We start from the raw sequence: 19,773 nt of genomic DNA, 5'->3' as shown, positions 1-19,773 counted from the left end.
GGGCCCCCGACCCCCGGCCCCCACCCAGGGCAGTGCTGCGGGCAATTCTGGGGGTCCCGCCGGCCCTCCTGTGACCCGCACTCCTTGCCTCCTGCCAGCTACACGTTCCAGCAGGTGCAGGAGCACACGGACCAGATCTGGAAGTTCCAGCGGCACGACCTCATAGAGGAGTACCACAGCCGGCCCCCCGCGCCGCCCCCCTTCATCCTCCTCAGCCACCTGCACCTGGTCATCAAGAGGGTGGTCCTCAAGATCCCTGCCAAGAGGCACAAGCAGCTCAGTGAGCACGCCCCCCGCCGTCCCCTGGGCCGCACTCTCGGGTGCAGCCGGGTGCAGTGGGACCCTGCTGGAAGCTCCGCGGGCCTCTGACTTCCCCCAGCCCCTTGGTGGGCGTGGGGTGGGCTCCCCCTGCCCTTCCTCCCCCCCGGGGCCCCTCCCGGTCCCCCCCACGCAGCGATCGGTCCGTCCATCTGCCCCCGCAGAGAGCAAGCTGGAGAAGAACGAGGAGGCTGTCCTCCTGTCCTGGGAGGTCTGCCTGAAGGACAGCTACCTGCAGAACCGGCAGTTCCAGCGCAAGCAGCGGCCCGAGCAGCAGATTCAAGACATCGGCAATAGGTACGAGGCCGGCGGGAAACTGCTACCGCTCCAGGTCGCGCTCACCTGGGCCTGGCCCCTGGGGCGGGACACCTGTGTCCTCCAGCTGACCCCCAGCCTTCCCTCTGGGTCCTTGGAAGACTGGACCCCACGGGGGGGAGGAGGGTGAAGGTCAGCTGAGCTGAAGGAGGGGTGCAGGCCAGGGGAGGCCCACTTGGCCTGGGGGGGTGAGCTCAGTGAGCTTGTGGGTGCACAGCCTTGCTGCAGCTTCTTGGGGCTGTGGTGGCCGGGCCTGGAGCTCAGGCTCATGAGGCTTTGTCCCCCTGCCCCCAGTATCTCCCTCCCCCCCTTCTTCCTAGTGTGAGGTCACTGCTGCTGCCCTCTGTCCACCTCACTCCTCGGCCCTGATGGGGGGAGGAGTTGGTCCTGCGGTCTGGGAGTGCCTGGCCGTGGGCCAGGAGGAGGAAGGGGACACGTGCCCCGTCGCTATGCCAGCTCCTGCCCCTGGTGCAGTCCCCTGGTCCGTGCATGGAGGGGGCTCCCTGGGGCCTTGAGCATGTGGGGTGGGTGCCCTACAGCCAAGCCGAGCACACCTATCCTTAGAGCTGTGCACCTGTGAGTCTCTGGGCTCCTCTGCGAATGGAGCCAGTGATGGCAGCCGTCGCCTGGCACAGTTTCTGGGACACACGGGAGGGAGCACACGTGTAAGGCAGGAGCATGTCCTGGCTGGGGACACGGGACGATGCTGCCCTGCACTGGCCGCCTTCCCTCCCTGGGTCGGGGGGAGGTATCCAAGGCCCAGGGAGGCCGCATGGCGTGCCGAGGCCCCACAGCCCCGGGGCTGAGCTGGGCCGACCCCTCTCCATCCACAGAGCGGGGAGGGGGTTTGTTGATGAGGTGGGGTCTCTGACAAGCTTGTCGTGGTGACGGAGTCATAGGGGTCCGCGTATTCACGGCTGGCTGGGGGACATGGGAGCAAGTGGTTTGGAGCTTTTGTGAGGTTGGGGAACACGTAGAGAGGGAAGGGTAGACGCCTGGGCCCTCAGTGAGATAGTTTCCTCCCCTTTCCCTGGAGAACCATTCAAAGTGGGTCACAGGCCGAGCTCAGATCACTGACAGATCACTGACGTGGGGGCTGAGTTTCTTACAGAACAGTGATCCCTGCAGGCGGTACTGGGCACCCTAGGCACAGCCAGACAGGGAGTCTGGACTGTGGAATTACTTACGTGTAAACGTGGCAGGCCAAAGCTGGAGAAACGGCCATGTTGTAGCAAAATCAGACGAAAGCAGACAGACGTTCCCCGAACAGCGGCACTGCCCCTCCCCCTGCCCGTCGCTGCCCAGAGCAGCTCTGAACCTCCCAGCAACCTGCGGGCCAACCAAGGCGAGGAGCGCCTCGCGCACACCTGTGTCTCTCCCCCAGGGAGGCTCCTGCAGGTGTCACAAGGGCTGTGTGAGCCGGGGGCATCCACTCGCTACAAGATCCTCCCCTTTGGGGCAGGAGGCAGTGTTCATTCTGCACAGAGACGTATATTATAAATACTTTCAGACTGAGGGGAAGAGGCCTGAACTTACAGCAGGAGAGGCCAGGGGCTGGGGCTGGCAGGGACCTCCCCCTGCAGCCTAGCGCTGTATTTCGTCCACATCTGGGCCCCCGAGCCCTGCCTGGCTGGGCTCAGCTGTGTGCTCTTTCAGGGTCAACACCGTGGTGGACCTGCTGGAAAGGGAAAGTCTGAAGCGGTCAGGCTCCATGGAGCAGAGGCTGGCCTCCCTGGAGGCACAGGTAGGTTCCGGGCCAGGGCTTCCTTTTCTGGGTCGTGCATCGCACAGGCCTGGGCACCAGTCTTTGAGAAGGAGTACACTGGGGAAACGACCCTGAGAAGGAGTTGGGGAATGTTGGGGCAACCGTTGCAACCAGAAGGAGTGCCTTCTTTGTCCTCCAGAAAATTCTGCCATACGCTTCCCCACCGAGCGCCACCCCACTGCACTGGAAGTTGTCTACACCAGGGGCTGGTCTGAGGGAACCGCTCCTGTCCCCTCTCAGGCCTCCTCAGAGCTGTCCTCTGAGATGACCGCTCTGCAGACTCCACATCCAGATGCTGTGGGAATTCCAGACACCCTCGGCGGCTTTCCCAGGCTGCCTGGGGATGCTAGGAGGAAGGGAGGGTCACAGGGCGTGCAAGATGCATCTGCATGTCTGTGTGCAGCACTGAGCTGAGAGGCAACACCAGAAAGCAGCATGTGGATGACTCAGAGCGGCCCCAGATGGTTGGGATGTGGGGTCAAGGTCTTGATGCTTCTGCACGCAGGGCAATTGTTCTTTACAAGAGGCCGCTCAGAGGACATTGTCAACAGGCAGTTGGCAATAGGTGAACAGCCTCTGTGCCACTCATCCCCCATCAATGAATACTGATGGTCCCCCCACCAGCTGGGCCACACCCACTGGGCTCCAAGCCTTGGGCCTGAGACAGGCAGCCCTGAGTAGCCTCGCAGGCCAGCTGAACGTTCATTCACCCATCCATCCATCTATTCATTCATCCATTTATCCATCCATCCATCCATCCATCATCCTTCCTTCCATCCATCCTTCCATCCATCCCCCATCCATCCATCCATCCTTCTATCCCCATCCAACCATCATCCAACCATCCCCCATCCATCCACCCTTTCATCCATCCATCCATCCATCCATCCATCCTTCTATTCCCATCCAACCATCATCCAACCATCCCCCCATCCATCCACCCTTTCATCCATCCATACATCCATCCATCCTTCCTCCATCATCCATCCATCCATCCATCATCCATCCATCCATCCATCCATCAATTCATGTGTCCTGTTCTTCTCCTCTGTGCCAGTTCCAGGGCTGGCCTGAGGAATGTCAAGGCGAACAGGCGTTGTCTCTCCCTCAGAGGTTTCCAGTCTGGGTGGTACAGACATAAATGTCCATTGTCACAGTGTGGTTTAATACGCACAGCAATGAAGGCGAATGTAGGAGCTGGCAGTCAGGGAGGCCTCCAGCATCCAGGTTAAGAAGGGGTGTGCTGGATGGAGGTTGGGTCCCTGCCTTTCTGTGCCCGTCTTGCTGGGGGCACAGAGGACCTGTGCTTTCTTGTGAGAGCCCCTGTTGCCCACAACAGCCGCCCAGCAGACAGCACCTGAGCCCCCCATGCTGTCACTGGAGTCTTGCCTCTTCTCAGCTTTGCTGTGTCGGGTGGGGGCAAGCTGCTCTGCCCCTGTGCTGGCAGGGTGCCGCCGTCAGCCAGCCCCTGCCTGGGGACCGCTGCATGTGGGGTCTGCCCAGACTGCCTTCTCCCCTGTGGGTCTGTGCCTTGCTTGACACACTCTAAAATGGGTGCAGCTGCTGCTGAGCTGTGTTCTCCTGGCCCCTATTCATCACATGGCTCCTACCGTCACCTGTAGTTGAGTATGTTTGGCTTCCAGAAGTTTCTTTTCTCTGGGAGGAGCAGAAGCCATGGGAAGCTTCCATGGGTCATCGTGCCCCACCTTCCTGTGGCTCAGAGCTGTATTCCTGGGGCTTCAGCATGGTTCATTAGCCTCTGATGTGTCCAGTTCTGGTGGCCATTGTGTCTCCCCGGTGGGCACTGCTGGTGACAGGGTGGGCTTGGATGCCGGTGGGCTCACTGCAGCGGGATGGGCCCCCCAGCAGTGCCCTTGTGGCTTCAGTGGAGGGGTGGGTGTGCTGTATGGGGGCAGGTGCTGACCACATCTTGTTTGGGATATGCCTTCCAGATGGCCCAGATGTCCAGAGCATTGCACTGGATCGTGACGGCACTGAGGGACAGTGGCTTTGGCTCAGAGGAGGGCCTCCCCACCCTGGGTGAGTGGGGGGCCACGCCAGCAGCCGGTCTCTACTGGCCTGTGTTCTTTTGAGTCTGGGGGTCTGTGGGGAGGAGAGGCAGTAGGCAGGGCTCTCGCTGGGCCTGGAGGTAAGCTGACTGAGCTGTTCCCGAGCCCCAGGGCCCAGCGGGAGCGTAGCTTGGCCCAGGGAAGCGGAGACCCAGCACAGCTGAGCCCCCACGTGACCAGCTGGGGGACTCTGAGAGGAGGCCTGGCCCACATCCCCGTCCTCCCCCTGTGCATCGTGACACAAAGGAAGGGCACTCCAGAAGGTGCTGGAAGCAGAAAGCAAAGTCTATGTTTCTATGTTTGCGGCCAGCCAAGAAATGGGCATGACTAACCCCCCCCCCCCAGGCCACTGCTGGGCATTGCTGGCCCTCCTTTACTGGACGGGCTCTGGGGAAGCCACACGAGGAGGCAGGTGCTGGCTGGGGACAGACTGCCTGACCCCAGATCCCGGTCCTCCCAGACCATGTGCTGGGGCCCTGAGCTGGGGTCCCCTTCAGGGCTGGGGGTGTTCACTCTGGGCTCAGGGAGGTGAAGGCCCAATTGGGGGGAAAGGGCCATAGAGGACGCCCTGCCCCGTGGGCCAGGTGCCTGAGCTGGGTCGCTTTGTCCACGGCTCCCTGTGGCTGTTCCCAGCACCCCAGAAGGCCTCGGAGGGGCAGGACCACGAGCTGGACAGCAGGCAGAGGGCGGAGGCTGTGGGCGACACCCACCATGTGAACGCCCGGCACCTCCTGTATCCCGACTCCCATGTGACCCGTTTCCCCGTGCCCAACGAGAAGGTGCCCTGGGACGTAAGTACCAGCCTTGGCTGGAAGCACCTGGGGTTCTGGGGGGTGGTCCTTCCCCGCGCCCTGCTACACAGCCGGGCACCAGGTAGACTCGTCCACGGCAGCCCCCCCGGGGACGTGCTGGATGGAGGCCATAGAGCTGGGATCGGACCCGCACGGGAAGCAGACTGTCCCACTACCTCCAGCCACCTCGCTTCTCCTGGACCCCAGCATCTCCGGGGAGCAGTTGCCGCCCCTTTTGTGAGTGGCAGCTGAGTGAAAGCGTCGAAGGGAGAGGAAGGGGTGACAGCCTTGCATGCCCTCGCTGCCCCACAGGCTTTCTCTCTGGCCTTTCTGGAACGTTCCAGGCTGTGGCTTCCATTCCTTCTCCCCATTCTCTGCCAGCTGGAGTCCTCCTCATTCCTGGAGTCCCCGCCCCATCCTGGGGGCTCCCCTAGACCAGCAGTGTCATTGCCGCCCCGTCGGCTGTGTCCCCTGATCTCAGAGTACCATGTGCACTCGGGGACGATCTCAGGGTCCTTGGCTGTGGGCACTTGGAGGAAGAAGAGCCACCGCCGGTCATCCCGGGGTCCCGGGCCCTAGCCGTGGTCTGGGGTAATAGTCTGAGGGCAGAACCCCCATGTTTATGCAGACGGAGTTTCTCATCTACGACCCGCCCTTTTACACGGACGACAGGAAGGACAAGGGTTTGGTAGACCCCGTGGGAAAGTGAGTGTGCACAGCTTCGGCCCCGGGCAGGAGGGCGGGCGAGGGACCAGCCGGGCACTCCGGGGGGACCGCCAAAACCGGCTCAGGGCGAGGGTCTGCTTCCTGCCTGGACGGGGTGCCCTGGTCTCCCCAAGGGCTGGGACATGCTGGGAGGCGCATGCGGTCGCAGGCTCACTGACAGCCCGGTCCAGGGCACCACTCTCTCTTCTTGGGGATGTGACCTCTCCGCTTGCTCCCAGCGCCCTGGAAGCCTTGGCTGGGATCAGCTACAATGCCGTGGATGGACCCATAGACCGGCGGAGCTTCCACGGGCTGTACGCGGTTCAGGAGGGGCTTCCTCTGTGAGTGCAGCCGCCTGCCATCCCACATCACCCCGACCCTCGTGGGGGGCCTTTGGGGGCTTGCTTCTGGGCTCAGCTGTCCTGTCTTGGCAAACTAGCCATTTTTCTGATAAAAATGAACAAAATACAGAAGAAGAGACACACTGACATAAAACGTTTCCTTAGCACCTCCTCTCTGCTCCTCCCGCTGGCCTTGGGTGCTTTGCCTTCATGCCTGAGTAACCTTGGGGGCTTCCATTCTTCCCCATAAAATGGGGATGACCATCCCGCCATCTCCATGGAATTCTGAGAAAGAGCAGACTCTCCTGAGGGGGTGTGACCGCAGGGAAGCATCTGTCCTCTGCGGGGACGGGCACTGTGTCCCATCGTACGTTGAGTACGTCCGGGTCCAGCTGTCGAGGGACGGGTGGCATCATGCCCAGCAGTCCGTGGGGATCAGCTCCGTGTGTCAGCCTGGGGCTCTGGAGGTGAAGGCCCCTCCAGTGCACAGGGTCGCTGGGGAGATGGCAGCTCTAGGGGCCTGAGAACGAGGAAAGTGCCGTCAGAATTAGGGGAGGGACAGCAGTTGCTGGGTTACCGTGAGCCCTGCGGAGTGGACGGGACCTGATGTGGCTTGAGAGAGGTGGCCGGGGGCGGGGGGGCAGGCCTTTCAGGAAGGTCTTGGAACAGGAGGGGGCGACTGTGTCGGGAAGCAGTGGGAGATGGGCCCCCGCTGCGGTGACAGGAGGCCATGTGGGGCTGTGGCACAGGAAGAGAGCAGGCTGGCACGTCACAGAAGGACCCTCCGGCCTTGCCCTGGCGCGGGCGAGGCCTTCGGATGCGGACGTGTGCCGTGTGGCGCGATGGGCCAGTTGCGCTCTGGGGGCGGGATGTGCACTCAAACATGGCTGCGTCCACCGGGCGGCTGGACACTGCTGGACCTGGAGCTCCTGCCTCACCCCTCGGAGTCCCGCAGGGACAGTGTTTGTCCCCAGGTGGATGGTCCTAGGTGGGGGGGTGGGGGGCCAGCGGATCTGGGGTCCCGTCAGCTCCTCCACACGCCGGCTCTTTCCCTGCCTCCCGCTGAGGTGAGCTGCCTGGGCTCTGAAAATCCTGGGCTGGGGAAGGTCCAGGAGGAGCCGGCACGCTCCCTTGTGCATGGCCCCTGCCCACTGCCCGGTCCCGGTCCTCCCAGAGGCAAGCGGCGATCTAAGCAGACCCCCGTCCACCCCAGGAACCCCATGGGCCGCACAGGACTGCGCGGGCGAGGAAGCCTTGGTTGGTTCGGACCTAACCACACGCTGCAGCCTGTGATCACCCGGTGAGTACGCCCCCGAGGAGGCCACCCAGTCGCCCACGGGCCCCTCCTCATGTCCATTCCATACGCTGACCCTCGGGCACACCCGGGACACAGGGTGAGAGTGTCCGTGACCCCTGGGAAAACCCAGGCCCATCCCCACACCCTGGAGGCTGCCCTTGCTTCCCTTGGGTCCCGGGCCCTGGCGTGCCTCTGGGAGGTAGGCAAAGCCATGGCCAAGGCCCAGGACCACAGACAAAACGAAAATATGTATAATCCCACCTGGCATTTCCCGAGTGATCAGTGGGACAGCTGGGGCCAGTGCGTGGGCTTCTTTGAGGCTTTTGATAGAAAACTATTTTCCTGAAAGCCGGGCCCATTCTAGTCCTCCCAGCAGCATTGAAGTGGGAAAGACACCTCCTAATGGTCCCCACCCCGTTCTTCCCCTGGAGCAGGTGCTGGGCAAGGAGACAGGGTCGGCCCCGGGAGGGCAGGGGCACAGGGGTGGGGCCCCCCGTGGCCTCCCCTGGGGCCGAGAGGGTTGTGCGGACGTCAGGACCCCCGTGAGCGGCCCCCTCTGCAGGTGGAGGCGGAACCAGGATGGAGCCATCTGCAGGAAGAGCATAAAGAAAATGCTGGAAGTGCTGGTCGTGAAGCACCCCCTCTCGGAATCCTGGGCCCTGCCGGGGGTGAGCCATGCGAGCTGTCTGTCCATCCATCCCACCCTCCGACCCAGCACCTGTCCCTGCAGTCACCGCCCCGCTGTTCTGGACTCTGTCCCTGGTGCTGAAGGACAAACCGGTACTGGGCTTTGTAGCAGGAACTGCCTGTCCTGTTGGCTCATTTTGCAGTTGTGAAAACAGGTTTGGAGACTCAGATGTGCGAGAGTCTAACTGATACCCACTGTGTCTGAGCACAGGCTCGGGGCTGGGGCTGCGTCAGAGCCCGGGCTGGGCCTCCTTGTGGAAATCCTGGCCTCGGGGGCAGCCACAGCTCCTCATGCAGGTGTCTCGGGCGGGCCCCTGCCCCTCGGGGTGCAGCCCTGAGCTGAGCTCTAAGGACAGGACAGCGTTCAGGGCTGTGGCGAGGCAGGGAGTGGCAGCTGGTTGTAGGGCTGAAGGCTGGAGTGCACCGCAAGGCCTTGTGGGGCCAAACCTAATTGGAGTGCAGAAGACCTTGGGCTGAACCGCTCGGATCAGGCTGCTCTCCCCAGCCCCCATCGTTGTAGGTCAGCCAACAGGCTCTAAGCTGGTGTGCAGCATCTGGGATGTGGCCCCACTCAGGGGCCCCTCCTCTGAGCCTGTTCCTGGGACGTCCACGATCTACCCCGGCTCAACACCTGCCCGTGGCCCAGTGGCTGCTCTGCTGGGGATGGCCAGGTCCTCAGGCTGCAACAAGGAGTTTGGGGTGCTGGGCAGCTCTGGCCCCTGCAGCCAGGACCCCCGTACCCCGAACTGAGGGAGCACCACACTAAAACAGGGTTTGGCTTACGGCCAGCTCCTCTCACCCTGGGCTTTCTCTAGCATGATTCACACTCCCTCTTGGGCACTTTGGTCTCTCCGGGCAGGACATTGGCCCAGCCCTCACGTGGTTCCTACCAACTGGCATCTTCTGAGAAGCATGCCTGCAGCCCTCACCCCCAACAGCATGACTGCAGCCCCCTGCAGCCCCCCGCCCAGTGGCATGTCTGTAGGCCCCCAGCAGCGCCCCCACAGCGGCGTGCTTGCAGGTCTGAGCCTGCAGGGGTCCCCACATCGCAGCTTTCAAGGGAGCAGGCGTGTCTCAAGGGCCAAAGCAGGATGTCAGTGATGTGGACTTGGGGGGGATTTCAATAACAAACAGGGTCTCCTAGATGGGCGAGGGCCGGGCAGTGCAGGACCTGAGTCCCCAGGGCAGGTGGCATCAGGAGTGAACGGGAGCCCAGCCTGGGGGAGCAGAGGTGAGAGGTGGCATCCTAGGAAAGCAAACGATGAAAACATGCCCTCCTGCTGGTGGGCAGAGTGGTGGAGGGCAGGGCGCTGGTCACCTTATGGGGGCCTGAGAGAGGCCCCAGTGCCCGCATGGACCCCTCAGAGGTTGTGCCTTTGGCCTGACTCACCCCTGCTCCGTCACATGCTGACGTGGGCAGCAGGCTCTGGGCAATGTCACTCCAGGCCCGAGACAGGCAAGCTGCCAGACTCTCCCTTGCCTGTGGCTCCGGGGAGCTGGCCGGCTGCCCACACTGGGCAGGTGGCCAGTGGAGGTGGGTCTCTGGATATCCTCGCAGACCTGCCCCTGCCTCCTCTCTGCTCAGGGCTCCCGGGAACCAGGAGACATGCTGCCCCGGAAGCTGAAGCGGGTCCTCCGTCGAGAGTTCTGGTCTTCCTTCCAGAACTTGCTGGTTCAGGGCACTGAGGTAAGGTGGCCTTTCTGCTTCGATCCCATCTATGCGTCCTGGCCCCCGTGGTATGCTGGTGGTGAGGGCTGCAGGGGAAGCAGGATGGGACACCGGAGGCCCTGCTCCTGACCCTCACTCCGCAGCTCCTGGAGGAAGGAGCACGAAGAAGGAGGCGTGGCTGCCGTGGCGCTGGGCCTTGGGCACCTGCTCTTTCTCCCCGTTCCGTTCTCTCTAAATCAAGGGGGTGGGCCCCTCCCTCCCAACCCCTTCCTCCCACACTCACTCTTGCCCTGAGCGTACCCGGTTGCTCGGGACCACAGGGTCTGTGTCTCCCTGGGCAGGGGGGTGCTGGGACGCCAGCCCCCAGCTCCCCAGGCCCTGGCCCGGGAGGCGCAGCTGGGCCCGTGCACCTTGGTCAGGCCTGTGTTCTTCATGGAATTTTTTTGTCCTTCCAAGAGCAGTCGGCAATTACTGTCACACGCCCACCTCCACTCTTGCCCATGGGGCCGCCCGTAGAGCCCCCTCCAGGCTCTCTGTTGACCTCTGTGCACACCCGCGTGGGGCTCCGGTGCCCGCGATCTCTGCGCGTGAGCACCACACACACTTGACAGAAATGGCGCCCCATGGCGCACGTTTCTCTGTAAACTTTTTCACTTAATTCACGATGGTCATATTTTTAAGCCCTGATTCAAAAATTCTCCTGCCCTTTCCTGTGGCCGCGGGAGGCTTTGTGCCATGATTCCTCGAACGTCCTCAGTAGACATCTGAGTCGTTCCCGCCCCTGTTTCTGGCCCAGCTCAGGGCAGAACAGGCAAAAGCTGGTGTTTAGAGTTTTGACCTACGGAGCCAGTCCTTTCACAAGGGCCGTCCCGGGCCGTGCCAGGGGAGACACCGCCGTCTCTTTTCTGTACTTTGTAAGAAGAATTAAGTAGTTTATTTATTAAGCAAAAATCCATGTAACATAAAATTAACCATTTCAAAGTGAGCAGGTCAGCGGCCTTGAGTGCCCTGGCCGTGCCTGCGACCATCACCTCCGCCTGTTCCAGAACATTCCCATCAGTCCAAGCGTTCGCTGCCACACCCACCAGCGCTCACTGGCCCACCCCCCCGCCCCACCCCAGGCACGGCACCGGTCTGCTCATCTGCTCCCCTCCTGTCTCTGTGGCCCTGCCTGCACCAAACGCCGCTCGTTAGTGGAATCACAGCATGCGGCCTTTGGCGTCTGGTTTCTTTCACTTAGCGTCCTGTTTTTGAGGTCCGCCATCCCGTTTCAGTCCTTCCAAGGACAGTGGGGGAGGGTCTGGATGCCAGGCCAGGACCGGGAGGGAGCTGAGTGAGGCGTGGGCCCCGCCATAGGCTGGGCACGCTGGAGCCGTGGTGAGGAGTAGGCTGCCCTGGGCAGGGAGAGAGCCAAGGGGGGCCCTGGGGCAGCGGGCAGCTGTGCTGAGAGTGTCCCAGGGCCTGGAGGGAGCACAGGACACGCGTGGGGCCCCTCCCTCTGGAAGCGCGCCAGGGCGGGGCTCAGCGCTCTGATGGGCAGAACGTCTCACCCCCATGCTGCCACCCAGGTGTACAAGGGGTACGTGGACGACCCAAGGAACACGGACAATGCCTGGATTGAGACAGTGGCCATCAGCATCCACTTCCCAGACCAGAGTGACATGGATCTGAAGAGGCTGAACTCTGTATGGGGATTGGGCTAGAGATTCCCAGGAGGGGGAGACATGGGGCAGGCATGCTCTGGGGGGACCTCCCGGCCTCCAGGAGGGGTCTGCCTGGGTTCCCAGGCGGCCAGAGCTGGCTAAGAGCAGAGAGTGGGGGCTGCAGGGAGTAGGGGGTTCCAAGAGGCACCTGGAGAGCCCAGAGCAGAGTCAGAGTGGGACCTCCTGGGAGGGGGGATTCACGTGCCTTCATGGGGAAAGCGGCCCCCATACTTACATCAGTCCGGAGCTGGGACCACGGAGGCCCGGGGAGCAGGCCCGGGGCTGGGTTTGCAGGACAGAACGCCTGAGAATAAGGCCACCTGCTCTTTTCTCATGAAGGATTTTCAGGGCTGGCAGGAGTTCTCTGAGTCGCGTGTACAGTAGCTGTTCTCACTCTTCGTTGCTGGAAGAGCACAGTGAGCCAGCCACAGGCCGGGCCTGTAGTGCGGCCAGAGACCAGGGCTGTGGCATCCCTGCAGCCTTCTGTACCTGAAGTTTTGGGGTGTCTGGGCAGAAGCGGGGACGGCTCAGGAGGAGTCAGGATCTCCGTTTGCCCTTGCAGCACCTGCACGCCCGTGACCCCGGGATGTCCGTCCAGTGGCAGGTCGTGGACAAGCGCATCCCGCTGTATGCCAACCACAAGACCATCCTCCAGAAGGTGGCCGCCCTGTTTGGGGCTTTCTACTGACCCAGGGACTCTGGCCACGCCCCACTGCCAGGGGCAAGCGAGGCTAGTCTGCCCCAGTCCCCCTGGAGGCTTGGGCTGCCCGGCACATGGGCTGACACCGGCTGCCTGAACCACACGCCGCCCTGGACCTCGGGCAGGCCAGGGGCTGCTGCGGGGGCACCATGTGGTGTGGCGTGGGCATCTGCCACCTCTCACAGCCACCTCGAGTCGCCAACCAGATGAGACTGTGAATTGGAGGGCGTTGGGGGCCCCGAGAGGAGAGCCAAGGCAGGGGACAGCTGGCTCTGGTTACACAACCATTCCTCAGGACGTGGCGCCTGGGACCCCGCCAGCCGTCCTTGCCCCTGGCCGCTGCAGCCCTCAGCCAGAGTGATTCCCTCCTGGTCACGTCATGAGCAGCTGGTCCATGACTAGACGTGATTGGCCCAAGGCCTGCATTTCCTGGACAGTGAGGGCTCCCCATTGGCTTTCTCCTAGAGTCCACACCCCAGAGATGGTGTCCACCTGACCTTATTCGGACCCTGGCCGGCTCTGGGGTGGGGCATCCTGGCCTCAGTTCACTGCCCCTGGCAGTCAGGGCTGAGCCCGGGTGCGAGGGGGCGGGGCCACGCAAGCACACGCCTGCTCTGGAGATCCAAGGGTGTCTGCCTGTGTGCCACCCTGGGGACTCGGGTGGGGCTCTCCAGACACGGCACCCCTCCCCCTGCTCCCTGTGAGCCCAGGGAGGGGCAGGTGGTGGGCATAGATGGCAGGGAAGCCACCCTGCTCCGGGTCAGTGGCTCTGGTCAGCATAAACCGGGAGCCATCAGGAATATTGTAAAACCCAACATTAAACGTGCTGCCCAAACCAACCTGTGTGCATCCTCTGTGCTTCCTACACGTCAAGGTCAGACACACGGCGGGCAGGGGCTGTGTCTGGGCCACTGGAACCTCCTCCAACCCACGGCCAAGCCACCCGTGGCCCGAGGGCGTCTCCTGTGGCTATCTCCTACGGCTCCTCCCCACGGATATCCTGCAGGCCCCTGAGCCCAAACTCTCCATTTCCTCTCGGATCCCCCCTCAGCTCCCCGCGCTTTACTCTCTGAGCCCTGGCCCCCAGCTGCGGCCCCCAGCGCCCAGGCTGGGACCCCGCCACCTCAAGCCTTTTCCATGGCTCCCCCCACGCAGGTGCTGGGGTGCTGTGGGGCCTTGGTCCTTTGCCTGAATGCACGCACCTACCCAAACTAGCGTTCAGCTGGCAGGACCAAACGAAGCCACTGTACGGCTGTGAAGACTCAGAAATGTGTTACTCACGCATCCTTTCTGAAAGATTTTCCCTAAGATGCGTTTCAGAAAAGCAGACACTGACTTAGCTTGGCTTCTGTAACAAAATTCCAGACAGGGCGGCCCACACGGCGGATGGTTATTTCCAGTCTCGGAGGCTGGAGGTGGGAGATCGAGGTGCCAGCGAGGTTGGTTGCGGGTGGAGCTCCCTTCCGGCCTTGTAGACGGCTGTCTCTCCCCGCCCTGCTCACACGCCTGTCCTTGCTGCTCGCACGGGGAGGGAGTGAGGGCTCCGCCGGCTCTCCTTACAAGGATCCTAACCCTGTCACCTAGGGCTCGGCTCGTCTGCCTCATTTAACCTTAATTACATCCTTAGAGGCCCCACCTGCAGATACAGCCACGCTGGGAGTTAGGGCTCCGACATACGAATTGGTGCAGGGACACAAACATTCAGCCCTCAACACATGCACACACACACCCCCACGCAGACACACAGTCCGAGCTCTGTGCCGAGCAAAGAAACCATTAAAACGTATGGCGAAGTCTCGTAACTCTTGTGGCATACTGTAAAAAGAAATTAATACCAGCTTAACTGGTCTCCCCGGAGCTGGCGGGGGAGACATGCGGGTGATCCTGGCAGAATGGTCTCCTCTCTCTCGGGAGGAGGAAGGAGATGTCCGTGGCCCTGCCACGTGGCCGGTGGGGCTCACAGATGCTGGGCCACGGAATGGTGACGGGGCTGGTGGCCGCGGGTGGGGCGGAGACAGGAAGAACCGTACACCACCAGAGGAATTAAGTGGGAAGGACGAGATGCCGGGAAGCTGGTGACCCGCAGCGGACAGTTACCATGAAGTAACCTGGTGAGGAACCCTCGAAGCGAGCTATAATTATGATGCATATAAATCGGGATTTTCATACCGGGATAAAGAAATAACACAACTCACTTGTCTTGCTTTCTACGTATTTTTCTGTATCACCTAAGACAGAGAGAAATGTGATAGCTGACGACGTGGAGAAGTCGTGCTGGGCAGCGGCTGTCGGAGAGGAAGGTATGGACGAGTCTGGGCAGGACCTCAGACGCGGGCTGCTCCGCGGGCTCCTGGAAGGAACCAGGAGGGGCGTCTGGTTACGTGAAGGTCTTCAGCTGTTGAGAACGTACCACTTTCAGGACCTGTCACCCACCCAACACCGCAGCTTTTTAAATGTGTAAAGCAAGCTTGATAGAAATTCAAGGAGAAATCGGCAAATTCACAGTAATATTTGAGATATTTTCTCAGAAATCAGGGACTCAAGAAGCAAAAGGACAACAGGGCAGAATTTGAATAATGCAACCGATAAGACTGAGGTCTTCTGTGTGTGTTGTATAGGGTGTGTGTGTGCGCACCTTCATACGTATGCGTGTGTATTTACATATAAACATCTGTATATACGATACACACAGACAGTAGGCATAATCTATATGTAAATTCATTTACATATAAGTTAGAGGCGTGATATACGTGCGTTTATCTATATATAATATGAGATACACATATTTGTGTACTAACTTCCGTGTCACATAAGTGCACGGACACAGCACATACATAAACATACATGACTCATGCGTGTGTGTGTGTATGATTCTGCACCCACCCCAACAGCAAGAACTGGAGGCCCAGAGGAGACACACGGGACAGTCACAAAAACCAAACATGTGTCACACCATCGAGGAGGTCTCAGCAGTGTTGCAAAGGCCCAGGACGGGGCCACACTCTCCGGCCATAGCGGAGTCTGCCTTCAGCTCAGGCCCCCGTGATCCAGCCCCGCATCACATCGCTTCCTTCAGTGGGGAGCCTGCTTCTCCCTCTCCCTCTGCCCCTCCTACTGCTCTCTCTCAAATAAATAAATAAAATCTTAAAAAAGAAAAAAAAGAACAGCAACATTAGAACGAGAACATACGCTAGAAGGGACAGAAAGTACACCCATTGGTTCCAGGAGCCTGGTTTGGGACGGGGAGTGGCCGGTGCCCTGACCAGCTCGGAGGGACAGGAGGTGGTGTCCCAGGCAGGGCACTGCTGGGTGATGCAGCCCTCTGCTCTCTGTCCTCCCTGGAGGAGCTTTGGCCCTGTTTCCCGGGCAAGAGCGCTAATGAGGAAAGCAGCGTCTGTGTCCGGAGAGCAGACGCTGTCCTTGCGACTCTGGCCGGCACTCGGCCCCAGGGCCACCCCCAGCCTCCCGGGGAAGGACAAGCAATGACCGTGAGCTGGGCCTTGTCCAGGGAAAGCCCAGGGGGGCTACCGTGCCTGCCACCTCCCTGCCTGCGACCTGCCCCTTTAGTGGGGAGCAAACCAATGCAAGACAGTGAGGGGCTCATGTCACAACCTGTGGGATGTGGCTGGAGTGTCTCAAGAGGAAGCTTGATAACCTCATATGCCCAAGTTAGAAAATCAAAGACTGAAAGTGAATTATCTGAGGTTATAACTTAAGAAGCTCGAGAGATGGCGGCAACATAAATGCAGGGGCAGAGAAGTCGGGATTTACGGACGAAGAAGAAATAGAGTCGGCAAAATGAATACATGAAAACATTGGTTCTTGGAAAAGACGGACGAAGCAGACAGAACGCGGCAGTCCGTCAGCCGGTGAGGCTCGGGGAGAACCCGCGGGTTCCCCAGCCCTGCCTGCTCGGCCTCCCCATTGGCTGTCCTTGGTCCCCTCCCTCTGCGCCACTCCAGCCCCTCGTGGGAGCCAGCTGTTTCCGACGGTGCCTCCCGGGTCCGAGGTTCTGTCTGGGGCCCCCATGGCTGGGCCAGCCCAGGAGCTAGGGCCCCGTGGGGCCGGTGTGGAGGCCGGGGCAGGAGGCCGGGGCAGAGAGGGCTGAACGTGCCCCAGGAGGGTGGGGTGGGACGAGCACGCACCCAGACACCCAAGGAGGAGCGGTCTCCCTGAGGGAGGGCAGCACGCTGGCCTCACCGAGATGTTTACTCGCTGCCCTGGTTTCATCCTGGCCCCTGTGGATGCCACGGGCTCGGCTCCTCCATGCTGGTCCCCAGAGAGACGCTCTTGGACCTTGCCTAGCAAAACCACCTTCCTGCCGGGGAAGCAATTAAGCCGCCGGAGCAGCTGTCTCGTGTCCCTGGGGCCTGCGAGCTTGAATTCCAGGTGGATAAATGGGTTAGATAATCAGCCCTGAGCCCAGTTACAGTCGGAAGGGCAGCTACAGCGGGCAGACCACGTGGCCGGGAGAACATAAGGAGGTTTCTGGTGGTTTTGAGAGCACAGGCTCATGGTCTGGAGTGGACGGAGAGCCAGACTCTCGCAGGGCTCTGTGGGCTGGGCCTGGCCCGCGGCCAGTGCCCCCCGCGAGGCTGGCCACGCGACCGGGAAGACCGCTCACTACACAGCTTTACACGAGCGCCCTGAATCGATCTGTCTGTCCACCCATCGGTGCAGAGTCGCCCGAGAATAGCAGACCTGTGTGGCATGTTCCTGTTTTCTGTTGTCGAGGCAGAACACACTGAGTCATCCAGGCAAATCTGAACCGGGAGCGACCCCCTCTCAGATCCAGCTCCCCCACACACAGCCCCAGGAGCCCCTCCTGCCCCATCCCTGCTTTCTGTCTGTGGATTCCGCCGCACTGCCACTGTGGCTTGGGGTAGCAACCCACTTAACTTGTTTAATTTGAATATTCAAATATTCCTTAATTTGGGGGCTCCCTCTGGACATGTGCTTGATTTGCCACAGACTGGTGGACCCACAGCTCAAGCCTCATATTATTTTAATCTCTAAAGGGAGAGTTGGCTGTTGAAAGCAGAAATGATCATGTGTTGTGCAGTTCCCACACACGAGGACGTACACCGCTGCATGGGCCGTGGCCAAACATGACCTGAAGGACCACCATGGTAAGCAAGGACAGCTGGACGTAACACCGTAGCAGCCACTGAAATCACACATAAAGAGTCACAGCTGAGGGTCAACTCAGGACAAAAGGCACAATCACAAAATCACTCTCTCCAAAGGAAGGCAGGGAAAGGGGAAAAGGGAGCAGAGCAGAGGAAGACAGACTGGAGCCTGAGCCCGGAGTGTGGGTTCTCGCAGCNCAGCTGAGGGTCAACTCAGGACAAAAGGCACAATCACAAAATCACTCTCTCCAAAGGAAGGCAGGGAAAGGGGAAAAGGGAGCAGAGCAGAGGAAGACAGACTGGAGCCTGAGCCCGGAGTGTGGGTTCTCGCAGACAGGACAGCACGGCCAGCAAACGCTATGGCCTGGTTCTCCTCCCGTCTTCCCCCCGTGTCCTTGCCTGTCCGGGACCCTCGCAGCTAGCTCTGCTCTCTCCTCGGTCTGCTCCGATCTGTAACACAGTTCCAGTCTTTTCTTCCTTGTCTTTTATGAACTGCACTGATCAGTCACTTGTAACATTCTTTCAGTTTGGGTGTGTCTGAAGAGCTCTTACGAGTGGAGTGAGATTATGTATTTTTGGCAAGAACGTCACAGAAGTGCTGTTGTGAGGCGCCTGGGTGGCGCAGTCGTTAAGCGTCTGCCTTCGGCTCAGGGTGTGATCCCGGTGTTCTGGGATCGAGCCCCACATCAGGCTCTTCTGCTGGGAGCCTGCTTCTTCCTCTCCCACTCCCCCTGCTTGTGTTCCCTCTCTCGCTGGCTGTCTCTGTCAAATAAATAAATAAAATCTTAAAAAAAAAAGTGCTGTTGTGTGTTTCTTGGCCCCATTGCATCAAAGGCTAAGTGACACTCATTTCTTATTACTGATGATACTAACCCTGGTCCCATAGGTAGGGTGGTTTCTGCTATGCTTCTCCACCGTAAAATTATTATTTTCACCTTTTGTAGTTAATAAATATACGGAGGAAGATACTTTGGTGCTATAGAAACCCTGTAGGGAGCAAAGTGTAAAGACACAAGCGTGAGGATGGAATTAGACAACCATGCTGACACAGTCTCAAGGAGGCGGCATGGCTATGCTAGTGCCAGACAAATCGAGGTCAAGGGAAACAATCTGGGGGTGAAGAGTGTTATCCCATAATGACAAAGGGCCAATTTATAAAGAAGACATTATAATCTGAATAAAGGACTTCAAAATACGTGACGCAAAAGCTGATAGAAGTGCAAGGAAGAGCAGACAAGTCTACAACCACAGTCAGAGACATCAACACCCCTCTCTCAATAATTAATAGACCAAATAGAAGATCAGCAATAATGTACAAGGCTAGACTCGCACTATCAGCAATCTTGATCTCATCAACACTTCTAGAACATTCCACGGAGCAACCATACAACACATTTAAGTACACATACAACAGTTATTAACACAGGCCACTTTCTGTGTCATTCATAAAATGAGTCAGTAAGTTTAAAAGGACCCAAAGCATATAGAGTATGTTCTCTGACAATGAATTTAAATTAATAATCAAAACCAGAAAGAGCTCTGGAAAATTCCCAAGTATCTGGAAACAAAACACTTCTAAATCCATGAGACAAAAAAGAAATCAAAGGGTAAATTAGAAAGCATTTCAAACTTAATGAATTTCATTAAGAATTTCTAGGATGCAGCTAAAGCAGGACTTGGAGGGAAATTTATAGCACTAAAAATGCCTACACTAGAGAAGAAAAAAAGTCTCAAACCAGTGAGCTCAGCTTTCACCTTAAGAAACCAAAAAAAAAAAAAAGAGAGAGAGAGAGAGAGAGAGAATTAAACGTAATGTAAGCAAAAGATTAATTGAGAAATACAAAAGAAAAACAATAAAGAAATCAATGAAACTAAAAACTGGCTCTTTGAAAATGTCAATAAAATTGGTAGACTTCTATCCTGGCTAATGACTAATAGAAGAAAGAAAATGCAGGTTACCCATATCAGGAATGAATTAACATCACTTCACACTCCATATTGAAAAGATAACTAGGGGACATTATGGATAACTTTATGCTGATAAATTCAACAATTCAAATGAAACAGACAATTCCTTTTTTCATTTATTTAAATCCAATTAACTAACATACAGTGTATTATTAGTTTCAGAGGTAAGTTCAGGGATTCATCAGTTGCATAAACACCCAGTGCTTATTACATCCCGTGCCCTCCTTGATGCCCATCACCCAGTTTCCCCATCTCCCCACCCCCCTACCCTCCAGCAACCTTCAGTTTCCTATGATTAAGAGTTTCTTATGGTTTT

General features: G+C 58.9%; 1 protein-coding gene and 1 non-coding gene across 27 annotated transcripts in view; both read left to right on the top strand.

Annotated features, from left to right (window-relative positions):
- Positions 1 to 13,199, top strand: part of TRPM2 (transient receptor potential cation channel subfamily M member 2) — a 60,117-nt gene extending 46,918 nt beyond the window's left edge. For 20 of the 26 annotated variants that reach the window (XM_034654690.1, XM_034654725.1, XM_011233165.3 and 17 more), the window contains 12 exons: positions 99 to 280; positions 483 to 615; positions 2,290 to 2,377; positions 4,351 to 4,438; positions 5,101 to 5,258; positions 5,887 to 5,963; positions 6,203 to 6,304; positions 7,518 to 7,604; positions 8,164 to 8,269; positions 9,874 to 9,975; positions 11,526 to 11,642; positions 12,223 to 13,199. In XM_034654690.1, the coding sequence (XP_034510581.1) occupies positions 99 to 280; positions 483 to 615; positions 2,290 to 2,377; positions 4,351 to 4,438; positions 5,101 to 5,258; positions 5,887 to 5,963; positions 6,203 to 6,304; positions 7,518 to 7,604; positions 8,164 to 8,269; positions 9,874 to 9,975; positions 11,526 to 11,642; positions 12,223 to 12,348 (1,366 nt within the window). In that variant the 3' untranslated portion in view covers positions 12,349 to 13,199. Of the gene's footprint in view, positions 1 to 98; positions 281 to 482; positions 616 to 2,289; positions 2,378 to 4,350; positions 4,439 to 5,100; positions 5,259 to 5,340; positions 5,496 to 5,886; positions 5,964 to 6,202; positions 6,305 to 7,517; positions 7,605 to 8,163; positions 8,444 to 9,873; positions 9,976 to 11,525; positions 11,643 to 12,222 lie in introns of those variants that run through there. The other 6 variants (XR_004623488.1, XM_034654704.1, XM_034654710.1 and 3 more) reach the window with 6 other exon arrangements.
- Positions 8,223 to 8,318, top strand: LOC117795534. Its single transcript, XR_004619595.1, has one exon. It is a non-coding gene; the product is annotated as a Z6 small nucleolar RNA (small nucleolar RNA).
- Positions 13,200 to 19,773: the final 6,574 nt, after the last annotated feature.

This window comes from Ailuropoda melanoleuca, chromosome 1 (genome assembly GCF_002007445.2).
Source record: "Ailuropoda melanoleuca isolate Jingjing chromosome 1, ASM200744v2, whole genome shotgun sequence".
NCBI classification, from domain to species: domain Eukaryota; kingdom Metazoa; phylum Chordata; class Mammalia; order Carnivora; family Ursidae; genus Ailuropoda; species Ailuropoda melanoleuca.
This window is presented reverse-complemented; position numbering and strand designations above follow the sequence as displayed.